Below are 12,343 nucleotides of genomic sequence, written 5' to 3'. Positions count from 1 at the left end.
TGAATTGGCACCATATAAATAAACTGAATTGAATGTTGGAAAGTTTTCATTTTCTTGAGAATTCTCATTTAGAGGAAACAGGTTATCTGTCTGAAGATGGCTGTGAAAAGGAAGGTCTCGGTTCAACACTGAGGCTTTTATTAACTCCCCAATTAATTCTGTCATGAAAGTCAGTGTGTCACACAAACATACAGTTGCATCTTTCTGCTGCTGCATCTAAAATAAGGGGAAGTGGCAGCACGACAAAGAATCTTCTTATTCCTGGTGGTGAGGCTTTGCCAAGCAGGATGCAGCTTTTATATCAAGGTCCTTCTGTGTGTGTGTGTGTGTGTGTGTGTGTGTTGTACATAGATACTGCACCTGTGGGTTCAGCAGCACAAGCATACATAATGAAGCATCCTAAAGGCCAAGGGGCCAGATACCACTCACCACAAATTCAGTGCCAGTACTCACTAAATGTCGCCATGTAGGGGAAACGCCACAAACTTCACATATAAAGGCCAGTTTACTCACCTCAGCTACTAATTCTTAACTAATTCAGCTACTAAGACAACGGTTACATGTTTGCTAAGGCTCTGAAGGAGCTTATCATGTTTGAGAAAATCAGGGTTACCTTTGCTTGACTGTTAACTTTATAACAGGAAAACCCTTACAAACTTGAGCTGCTAAGTTTGAAATACATGTGTATACTGACCAATATGCTCAATATGTTGGATCATGGGAAAATGAAGGTTCAATGAGGTTACTGCTTTCATACTCGATCATGATACTATCACCTGTTACATGTGTGATAGCACAATGAACCCGTGTACCTGTGGAATGTTCCAAACAGGTGTTTTTTGAGAATTTCACAACTTTTCCCGTCTTTTGATGCCCCCGTCTCAACGTGTTTGAAAGATGTTGCTTGGCAATAGTTTCGTAATAAGCATTTACTTACCAAAATCAATTAATATGAAAATTAATTTAAACATTTATTAAGCTTTATTAACTTTGTACTGTTTTCAATTCAGTATATTAGGAAATAATTACATTATTTTATTTATATTTTAAACAGCATTCTACTTTTTTGGAATCGCTGTTTGTCATTGGTTGCAGTTCCTTTGGGGACACCTTTTTTTTTTTTTTTTTTTACAGATAAATGAGTGTACACCAGTAGTTAGAAAGTAAAAGGAAGGAAAGGGAAAAGGAAAAGAAAATCCTTTTAATACAGCGGCCTACTAATTCCACCTCTAAATAAGAATGACATTTCTTGATTTATATATTATAGTCAAATAGTTAAACTGCATTTATTTTTGGTTTTAGGTGGCAGCCTACAATACTACTCATAAACACAAAGGTTCGGCAAACACACTCATAACACAGTAAAACAAAAAAATGTGAAAAAGTTTTCGTTATCACAACCACAACATCTGCTCCAGAGAAATCTGGGGTTTCCATTAACCATCCACTGGCTTTACTCCAACATTACCAGATCCCTTAGGATCCTGCCTTTCTAAGTTAATGGGCCAGCCCTTCATTGAGATGCTTCCTATTTATGCAGTCTAACTGCAAACCTTAAGAAATGTTGTTGTGCACCTGTAACTGATCAGCGTTTTGATAAAATGGTATAAAACCCAAGTGTGGAAGCTTGCACTTTATTGGAAAAAATCAAACAAACAAAAATATAATCTGCAGGGACAATGCAGAAAATATGCTCAGGTAATGAATTATGGGCCACTTTTATGCTCAGACCATGTTTCATACCAGCACTCACCCATTCCTTTGATTGGCAGGGTAAGTTTTATATACACAAAGCACCGATCAACAGTGCTCTATTCTCCTGCACAACTTTAGTGCCCACCCACACGTCTGTTACCAGTCTGACCTGAACCTACACCCGACACCTCCCGGTGCCTCCACATTGTCCGAACTACGCCAGTGCTCTATGGAAACATGATCTGAGCATGAAAGGGACCATACACATTCAAGTTGGAAAAGGGCAGGCAGCAGCTTTGTTAAATGTAAGAATAAAATGGCATGCCAAAAGCATCATAAGCATAAATGCAGATTCCTTTCCAATGCAATGGTGCCTCAATCACAAAATGTAGTGCTTATGCTGATGTGAAAAATGTTCCCACGCCAATTCATTGAAATCGAACCCATCAATTTGACGGTATTAATCGATTATTATGCTCATCCTTAATGTGACCCATTGAGCCACAGATAACTGTACAAGGCATCATCCGTGTACAGAGAATATTTAGTTCCCCAACAGCAAAATGTGTAATCTCTTTAAACCTTATATTAACTTAAAAAAAAAAATCATCTCAATCACTCAAAATCCAATTCTACAATCAATCATACCTATGTATAAACCTGAAGACCTCCCACAAGGAGGAGGTCAGTGACTAGTTACATTTACATTTTCTTCAAAATGTCATCCTCTCTGTAGGTAATCATAAATAAATACAAACAATACACAAGGAATGTCTACTGCAAACAATAAAAAAAAAAGAAAGAAAAAAATTTGTGGTGTAAAATTTTTCTAATCTGGGGATGCTTTAAGAGAGGAATCATTACTGATAATCAAAAGAAGTGACTCTCCCAGCTTCACCTGGAGAAAGAGGAAAAAAAAACAAAACAAAACAAAACAAAAAAAAATAGACAAGCAGTGTGACAACCACCCAAATTGGTTTTTGATTATTTTTCTAGGTACATAAACAGGGACATCAGAAAGCTGTCCTTTTGGGTGCTGTGTTTCTCTTTGTCCAGGACACGGTAGGGGCTGATCCCTGTCCAAATGGGTTTGAATGGCAGCACACACTCTTCTTCATCTTCTATGACTTAGACAGGACTAGACGGGCACAATGTCCACTGTGATGTCTCTCAGAGACGGCCAAAGCGGCTCCCAGTTACCGTGATTTTATTCAACAAGTCTTATTTGGGCCTTTGATTCTCAGAGAGCGGTGAGTTCATTAGAGGCAAACTGCAGGTTTGCTTGGATAGTTGACTTTGTCGTGAATCATCTTCAAAAAGGTTACATAAACTGCATCTGGAAAGATAAAAAAAACAAAATAACAAAAACAACGTCAACTTATACTTTCTGGAAAACAGACAACATACCGGTAATCATGCAAGACCATTATGCAGACATTTAAAGTCTCTGTTATCTAACGCTCCATATGCAATGATACATCTGCTAAAGCAAAATAAAGATGGTGGGTGAAGCTTCAGATCACAAAAGACTCATATCAGTGGTTATTTCACTCAAGTCTTAGATCTGTTGCGATATTTCTCTCATATCATCTGATGAATCACATCAACGGCAGCCATTTTCTCTTTCGGACAATGAATCAGACGTTGTGCTTTCATCCTGTTGCTATGCATTGCAGTTGAAAAGGCACGTTACCACTTAACTTGCATATGCCAATAGACATCTCACAACACAAGCCTGGACGTTAGCATGAGCCTAACTCTCCAATGTCCACATCCTAGCAGCAGCCAGCTGGGGAGCCCTGTGTGTTTGCATCTGATGGACCAGCGCTGTGAGCAGCACCATAATCAGCCTTTTAATGACCAGTTCTGCTCAAACAAGGTGGAATTAAACATCCACTCAATTGGACCTGGAGTTGAAATTAAGCGCAAACACATACACACACAGTAGAACAGTTGTGCTTGTGATGAAGGTTACAGTCTTCCCATCACTCCACACAGATGTGACAGTTTCCTCTCTTCAGTGGAAGCGTGACGAAGAGCTGACCTGCTTCATGGGCATCACTATCAGTTAGCCAAGTGTGTCTCCTTTGCACTTTTTTGCATTTTAGTTTTTCAAATTTCCACTGTTCTGCCTTTTTTTCATGTGCAAACCGAAAATGCACATAAAAACATTGGTGGAAATGCATTAACAGACTGACAGAGAAGTCTGCACTGAGTAGACCGTGAGTTCTGTATACACATAGGAAGAAGGAATTCATTAAGCAGAAGTTGGCCTGTGAATGTAATGATGTGTGGCTGCCAACTTTGCATTGTAAAATCTGCGAGCTTTGACGCACAACACAAATAAACACTCTACCTGTGGGGAACACTTGATTCGCTGTGGGAAACAAAACTGAAAACCACCAGCAATCAGTGAGAGAACATTTCTGTACCATCCCAAACCTGCATGCACTTATTATAATTTAAAGCCTTTACACTATTGATTCATTTTTAAGCTCACACAAAGATTCCCTGACTTACACACACACACACAAAAAAAAAACTGAACCCAAACATTTATCTGGTGCAGAGAGGCTGGGTAACTAAACTCGTGGGATGTAAACATCCATTACCTGTGCACCTGGATTGGCGCCAAAGGGGTTGGCTGGCCTCATCACAGGCTGGCTGTACATCAGAGTTGGCTGTGTCGTCATCATCACGGACCCCATGTGAGGAGGCTGAGAGAACAGGAAACACAGCACAGAAGCACAGATGAATTACGCTACCTGAACCCAAAAACAAATCTGCCAAAATAAGGTTGTGAAGCTCGCTGCTCTGCAAAAAGTCAGTGGCCGTGACGGAAACTGGCCTGTTCGGAGACTAGCTAGATAGATAGGTAGGTAGATAGGTAGGTCGGTCGTAGGTAGGTAGGTCAGTAGGTAGGTTGGTAGGTAGGTCAGTAGGTAGGTCGGTCGGTCGGTTGGTAGGTAGGTAAGTCTGTAGGTCGGTCGGTCGGTCGGTCGATAGATAGATAGATACTTTATTGATCCCGAGGGAAATTCAAGCTAATGACATGACTAAGCATTCAGACTGCTGTACTGGCTCAAATGAGCACATTTCCTGATATTATTCAGTGAATAGACATGGAATAGCCTTTTGCAGATAAGGATCTATTCCCTCTAGGATAACATCCAAATTTATCATCTTCAATGATAAAATAAACACTGTGTACATTGATAGACACATCTGATCCACTGTGCATTCAGAATAGAAGAAGCTAATGCAAACTGTGCTACACACTAACTTATATACAAGAAAATCTCCACCAACTTGAGTGCCCGCAGTGTGTGCATGTGTGTGTGACAGGAAATGTAATCCTGCTGAACACAAACTCCCAGCTGACTTACCATTGCATATGCCATCATGCCTGTTGGTGTGGTGGCAGGGAAGGCCATGACAGATGGTGCCTGAGGTGACAAAAAAAACAAGAGGATTCCTTCTACAGAATCAGGACATGGCTCAGATTTCACACTTTATTATTAGATCATCAAATTCAAGTCAGATAGTAACTACAATAAATCTTTAAAAATCTCTAGTAAGTCAAGAATGCAGCTCGATTGGTAGTATGAAAGAAGAGGATTTCGGACTGACGCTGACCCACATGAAGATCAATATCATTCTAAAAGGTTCCAGACACGTTTCATGTGCAGTGTTCATGTTCGGTGCCTGAAAACAGTATTTATGCCATGAAAATGTGGCAAATATTAGCAAAAGACTGCACAGAAACAGGGAAATGACAGACAGAGGTAAAGGAAAGTAAAAAGGAGAGTGTGTTGAGTCCTGGGGTAGAAGCTGGTTGGAGGGCAGGTGCAGAGCTCCTTGTTGAAAGAGATTAGAGAGAAAAAAGTACAGACCCTTTCTCTGAAAACTCCCTTCTTCTCCAACAACCCCTGCAGTGATAACAAACCCAGATCTGTCTAAGGCCCAGCCCTCTTGGGAAGGATACATTTCATTAGCTATTCATTCATTGGCAAGGCAGGCACAAGTGAGTCAGATGTGACGCCGGTGCCAAATTTGGTGCTTTCATCACAAACTGTGCTTGTTTCAATGCACTGAGAGCTCTCCTTCAGAATTCTTCCCCGCTAACAGTGATTGGTTTGTTTCAAGGACATGGCGTTTTTCTCAGATAGTCATTAATGACATGATAAGATTTGTTTTACATCATATTAGGGCTTAGCCTTTAGGAACTGATAGAGGTTGTGTGTATCCGCTTCTTAAGAGTCCCTTAAGAGAGCATCTTTCAAGTCTCTCTCTCTCTCTCTCTCTCTCTCTTGAAAACTCATGAGCTCTGGATCATCATCACCTGACATTTTCACTGCTCTTGTTCTTTCAGCATCATCGCGAGCACTGAAAATATAAAAGGTCAGGTGTGGGATTTTTGTCAGAATCTCTTTGTGAGCATTTTACTAAAATGAGACTACAGATGAATATCTAAAAGGAAAACACTGAAGTGAAGCGGACGAGATGGAAGGTAGACAGAATGACATTAGAAACAAGTACATGCATACTTGCACATGCATACTTAGGTTGCTATATGTTAAAACCGGCTTCTTATTTAAGGTTTAGCTTATTTAAATGTCTAGTTTTATATTCTTTTAATATTCTATTTTCTGTTTAGCTTATATTTTATGTTACCTCGTACTTTATATTTTTATAGTCCACTTACTGCTCCCGGGACCTGAGTCCTAATTTCGTACCATAAACGTGAATGTGAGCTGGTATGACAATAAAGTTCTTGAATCCTTGAATCCTTGAAGTTGCTGGTGACATGCAGATCTTATGGAAGCCCATTTCTGACAACATGTCAAAAAAGAAAGATCCTCTTACGTCATGAGATACTAACTTCTTATTTTGAGATAAGTTTGCACTTATTTAGGTAAATATTCTATTTTTTATTTTGAGTTACCAACTTATTATTTAGAGTTCCCAAATCATTATTTCGGCAAAAAATCTCATTATAATGTCTTTTTTCATCACAATAATAAAATTAGTAGTAGGGCTTCTATAAGATCTTCAACTCTGTGAGTATGGAAATCATTTCTGAGCTTTCTGATTTCTCACTTCAGGAGAGATTTCTTTATTGTTCATAACTAATCCAAGCCACTCACTAGGGTAAGTTGTTTTCTTGTTCCCTGATTAATAATAGTATAACCCAGTATGTCAAGACAACCCAAAATTTCATGATCAGATGAAACTGCGACACAACAAACCATGGCTTCATGGTGTTAAAGAGAGACTGGAGCTTCTCATTCCTTATAATGTTAACACTGACCATTTTTACAGGAGTACACAACGCCCAGGTCCTTTCCATATTAATTAAGAAAGGTGTCAGCATTTACAATGCTGATGGTGGGTTTCATTAGGCTGTCACATTGGGAGAATTTCTTTTTCATTCAAAAGGCTACAACCACACTTGGACAGACACAATAATTGTCCTGGCTGAAACTTGACTTGCAGGATTTTAGATGTCATCAGTAGCTATGTTGGTGCTGCTGGTGGTTTGTTGTTGACTACAACAACGGACCCAGCAGAGTATAACTTTCACAGCTCTGATCTTCTCTAATAATTCAAATACTGACTTTGAAAAAGCTTCCACTCTTCTGGGAAGGCTTTCCACAAGACTTTGGAATGTTTATGTGGGCATTTTCGCACATTCATGCAGTAGAGCAACAGTGAGGTCAGGCACTGATATTGGACAAAAAGGCCTGGCTTGGAGTCTCCTTTCAATTCATCCCAAAGGTGTTTGGTGGATTTTGAGGTCAGGGCTCTGTGTGGGCCAGTCAAGTTCTTCCACACCAAACTCATCCAACCATGTCTTTATGGAGCTTTGCTTTGTGCACTGGGGCACAGTCATGCTGGAATAGAAAAGGGGCTTTCCCCAAACTGCTGCCACAAAGTTGGGATAGCATTGTCCAAAATGTCTTGGTATGCAACATTATGAAACATTATGACTTTCCTTCACTGGAAGTAAGGGACCTAGCCCAACCCCAGAATAACCACACCTGAATTCAATAATAAAGAGGTGGGTGCGAATACTTTTGTCTAAGTTGCTAGTTTGTTTTTGAGTAATGCTGTATGACATCAGTATTCTAACTGATGTTGAAAGTCATTATGTCATCATAAAGTAAACATGTTTAAACATGAAAGTATATGTAGCAACACTTCTTCTATAGTCCGACAATGGTGTGAAAGGTGAATAAAAAAAATTCTTTCATGACCAACCGATCTGCTTTTAGGGTGTTTACTGGTTTGGGGACTAAAACCAGATGGGTGATAGGCCTACCATGGTTGCAGGGTTCCAGGTGGTAGAAGGAGCCGTCTTGGGTTGCCAGTTGGTTCCACCTGTCAGCTTCTTCTCACCAGGCTGACTCCAGTGAAGATCACTACACAGATCAAGTAAAAATGTTAGTCATGTTTACTGTGCAGCATCAGTGACATCAAGTTAAATATTACTTATGCACACTTACTTCTTTGCTGTACCGTTGCCAATTCCCAGATCTAAAAAGGACAGGAGCAAAGTAATGAATGCACAGCCATGTAAATAGTAAACCAATTACAATTTACATAAATGCCTTCATGGAAAGTAGAAAAACTGATGTAAATTTACCTTTTATGCAAATTTTACACATTTGATATTTTCCACTTTTGCTTACATGCTTTAAGTTTGTTACTTGTATTATTTCCCTTCACTGACACTGTTTGGTACAAATTTTCACCTCAACTAATAATCTGCTCAAAGCACAATGCTGCAAAAAAGGAACTCACTGCCGACAAGGTTGGCCAGTGACGAGTCTAAATCGTTGGATACCAGTTTGTGAGGCTGCTGGCCATTTGGGGTCATGCCCTGATTGGGTGAAGACGCCACTGTTGGTTTGAGGATGCCACCTAAAACATCTTAATCGACAGGGGGCAGGACAAAGGGAAAAGATAGGAAAGGGATGGGAGGGGAGGGTGAGAGGTTGAGGGGCCCAGAGCAGGTGAAGTCACAATACAAGTAACAACACACAAAGACAAACACACAACAGTACATAAAATGCACACACATGGACAGAGTGGAGATGTTGAGTTTGGATGAGACAGGAAGCAAGGCTCACAGAAAAAAACTCTAGACTGAGACAGGAATGTGTGTTGAGTCAACTCACCCAGTCATGCATATGCCATGCAAAAAGCCAAGGCCCCAGGGAGTGCGTTTAACCCCAGGACGAGGGAAAAGAGGAAAAAAAATGTTGTGAGATTGTGAGCAGCGTAGAACCCCCTGAGGGTGTAAGAGATTCAAGGTGCTAAATGGAGTACTTCGAAACATCAACATTTGTGCAAAATTAATAATGAGGCTAAAGGTGAAATAGTCATTAACCTCAACCATACTCTAGTCAACATTAAGACTAATTTCCCAGCAACATTAAGTGATTTTCTTCATAATCAGTCTCAGTGGCACACAATGTTAAATACAGCTTAGACTATTACAGGCTACCAGTGTCTATTTAAAGTGATATTTCAATTTTAAAATAATACTTGTAATAATAACGATGGTAAACTTATATTTCAGGAGGCTGGTTTTAATGGCTTGCTATTGGCCTATTGGGCTAATATGAAATGCTGAGGATAATGCACTGATATCATTCTGGATAATAACAGTCATTGTTAAACTGTAAAATATCCTGCCTCCATTATACAAAAGTATTCATACCCCTGGAACTTTTCCACATTTTGTCATGTCACAACCACAGACATTATTGGAATTTTATGTGAAAGACCAACACAAAGTGGCACACAATTATTATACATGATTTCCAATTTTTTTACAAATAAAAAACTGAAAAGCAGCGTGCTAAACTATTCAGCCCCACTGAGTCAATGCTTTGTGAAACTGCCTTTCACTGCAAATACAGCAGCTGGTCTTTTGGGGAATGTTTCTACCAGCTTTGGACATCTACAGACTGAAATTTTTGCTCATTCTTCTTTGCAAAACAGCTCAAGCTAGATGGAGAGCATTTGTGGACAGCAGTTTTCAGATCTTGCCACAGATTCTCAATTGGCCGGTACTTTGACTGGTCCATTCTAACACGTGAATATGTTTTGTTTTAAACCATTCCATTGTAGCTCTGGCTTTATGTTTAGGGTCGCTGTAATGCTGGAAGGTGAACCAGTCTGCCCCAGTCTCAAGTCTTTTGCAGACACCAGCAGGTTTTCTTCCAAGATTGCCCTGTATTTGGCTCCATCCATCTTCCCATCAATTCTGACCAGCTTTCCCTGCTGAAGAAAAGCCACCACCATGTTTGACAGTGGGGATGGTGTGTTCAGAGTGATGTGCAGTGTTAGTTTTCCGCCACACATAGCGTTTTGCTTTTAGGCCAAAGAGTTCAGTTTTGGTCTCATCAGACCAGAGCACCTTCTTCCACATGTCTGCTGTGTCCCCCACATGGCTTCTGGCAAACAGGACTTCTTTTGGCTTTTTTTCAACAATGGCTTTCTTCTTGCCACTCTTCCATAAATGCCAGATATGTGTAGTGCATGACTAATAGTTGTCCTGTGGACAGATTCCCCCACCTGAGCTGCGGATCTCTGCAGCTCCTCCAGAGTTAACGTGGGCATCTTGGCTGCATCTCTGATCAGTGCTTTCCTTGTTCAGGCTGTAAGTTTAGGTGGATGGCCATGTCTCGGTAGGTGTGTAGTTGTGCCATACTCTTTCCATTTCTGGATGATGGTTTGAACAGTGCTCGATGAGATGTTCAAAGCTTGGGAAATCTTTTTATAATCTAACCCTGCTTTAAACCTGACCTGTTTGGTGTGTTCCTTGGACTTCATGATGCTGTTTGCTCCCCAACATTCTCTTAAACTGCTGTGACCTCCACAGAACAGCTGTATTTATAGTGAGATTAAATTACACACAGGTGGACTCTATACTAAATACTTATATACTAAATAGGGGAGTAAATACTTTTGCACGCTGCACTTTTCAGTTTTTTATTTGTTAAAAAAAAAAATGGAAATCATTTACAATTTTCCTTCTACTTCACAATTATGTACTGCTTTGCATTGGTCTTTCACATAAAATGGCCATAAAATTTATTTATGTTTGTGGTCGTGATGTGACAAAATGCGGAAAAGTTCCAGGGGTATGAACACTTTTGCAAGCCACTGTACATCTTTGTCACAAATGTTTGATAATCACATTTGACGGATCACTGCAGAAAAGAAAATAAATTGAAATACAAAAAAATTAACAAAAGAGCAGCAGTGAATAAGTGCAAAGAATAGTGGCAAAAGTATTTCTGGTCTGTAAGAAGAAAGCCATCGCTAGCTCATAGAGGCTTTGCATACGGTGGAAGACGTAAAAAAAAAAAAAAATCAATCAAAATATTACAGAAAGCGAAAACTGGACTGATGTGCTCTCCACTACTGATTCTGATTAACAGCTAAGCTGAAGAGTTCTGAATCTGCTCTCAGGTTTTCTTAAGGAGACCAGTAAAAACGTATGTCACAGTAATTGAGTTCACTTGAAATAAAGGCATGAATCAGTTTTTATCATTTTCTTGACTTGACTTGTAAAATTATTTTTTCATCATGTCAATGTAGGACTGGAACCTACTCAAGTATAAATATAAGAAATATGGATGACAGCTATCCAATGTGCTTGACAGGACATTTCACAAACGGGTAACTCCAACCGATGTTATTGTGTTATAGTTGAAGAGCGGTGGTGGGATTGGATTTTTTAAACCTTTGTGGAAAAGTGTTGCGAAAGTACCCTCATGCTGATAAAAGTCAACATTTCACTTTTGGTTATTTCTCCTTTACTAACATGCTTAGAATAGTCTTTAAAAACAGGGAAAAATACTTAATACTGAAAAAGAGCACAGGGCTTCCCACCACAATTTTTGAAAAATCTAAATTAGCACGGGATTGTCATTGCACCTTTTGAGAATGTATTTAATAAATAAAAAACATGCAAACAAACATAGCAAAAATATGTAATATAAAATATCTATGACCGGCTAGTAAGTACACCAGTGCACACAGATATTCTGACTGAGATACACGAAAGCTTTCAGACTACTTTTGTGTTACTTGTTGAGAATGTTTCCCCATTCATTTGTCCTCATGACAAAAAGAGACACTAGCACCAACAAGCTGGTGGCTTCATAGAAAGGCCAACCTTTTGTCATTTTCACAAAGCCACGTTCATTGTCTGATGAGGCATGATGGCTTGGTTTGGTATATGCTCAGAACATTCATAGGCCACATAAACCGCACACACTGACAAACAAATCAAAGTCCAGCACTTTGACCTTAACATAATCCAAAAAAACATGCAGTCTCTTCTTCAAACCCTCAGGTGGCAGCAGAGTACATGAGGTCTGCTGGAAAATGCCAGTGTGTGTAGGAGGACAACACTTACCTGTCGAATCCAGGGTGTTGGCGTTGGTGTTGTTGCCAAATACTGAGTCAAAGTCAACGTTAAGGCCTTGAGAGTTCTGTGGCTGCTGGGGCGTTGGGGAGGTTGTAAACCCTGGTGAAGCAAAGAGAAAACTATTAGCTTCCAAACAACTGAAACCAAACATCAGCGAATGCACCTCTTCCTCTCAATACATTCCTAAGACAGACAGAT

General features: G+C 39.8%; 1 protein-coding gene across 15 annotated transcripts in view; it reads right to left on the bottom strand.

The window, feature by feature from the left end:
* Positions 1–1,618: 1,618 nt before the first annotated feature.
* Positions 1,619–12,343, bottom strand: part of picalma (phosphatidylinositol binding clathrin assembly protein a) — a 43,307-nt gene continuing 32,582 nt past the window's right edge. For 6 of the 15 annotated variants that reach the window (XM_046409843.1, XM_046409846.1, XM_046409850.1 and 3 more), the window contains 7 exons: positions 12,134–12,244; positions 8,500–8,628; positions 8,202–8,232; positions 8,018–8,117; positions 5,082–5,141; positions 4,308–4,412; positions 1,619–3,031 (listed from right to left, as the gene is read on the bottom strand). In XM_046409843.1, coding sequence (XP_046265799.1) covers positions 3,017–3,031; positions 4,308–4,412; positions 5,082–5,141; positions 8,018–8,117; positions 8,202–8,232; positions 8,500–8,628; positions 12,134–12,244 — 551 coding nt within the window. In that variant the 3' untranslated portion in view covers positions 1,619–3,016. The remainder of the gene's footprint in view (positions 3,032–4,307; positions 4,413–5,081; positions 5,142–8,017; positions 8,118–8,201; positions 8,233–8,499; positions 8,629–12,133; positions 12,245–12,343) is intronic. The other 9 variants (XM_046409845.1, XM_046409848.1, XM_046409853.1 and 6 more) reach the window with 3 other exon arrangements.

The sequence above is a fragment of the Scatophagus argus genome, chromosome 14 (genome assembly GCF_020382885.2).
Source record: "Scatophagus argus isolate fScaArg1 chromosome 14, fScaArg1.pri, whole genome shotgun sequence".
NCBI classification, from domain to species: Eukaryota; Metazoa; Chordata; class Actinopteri; family Scatophagidae; genus Scatophagus; species Scatophagus argus.
Note: the sequence above shows the minus strand (reverse complement) of the source record. Positions and strands in the feature narration are given on the sequence as shown.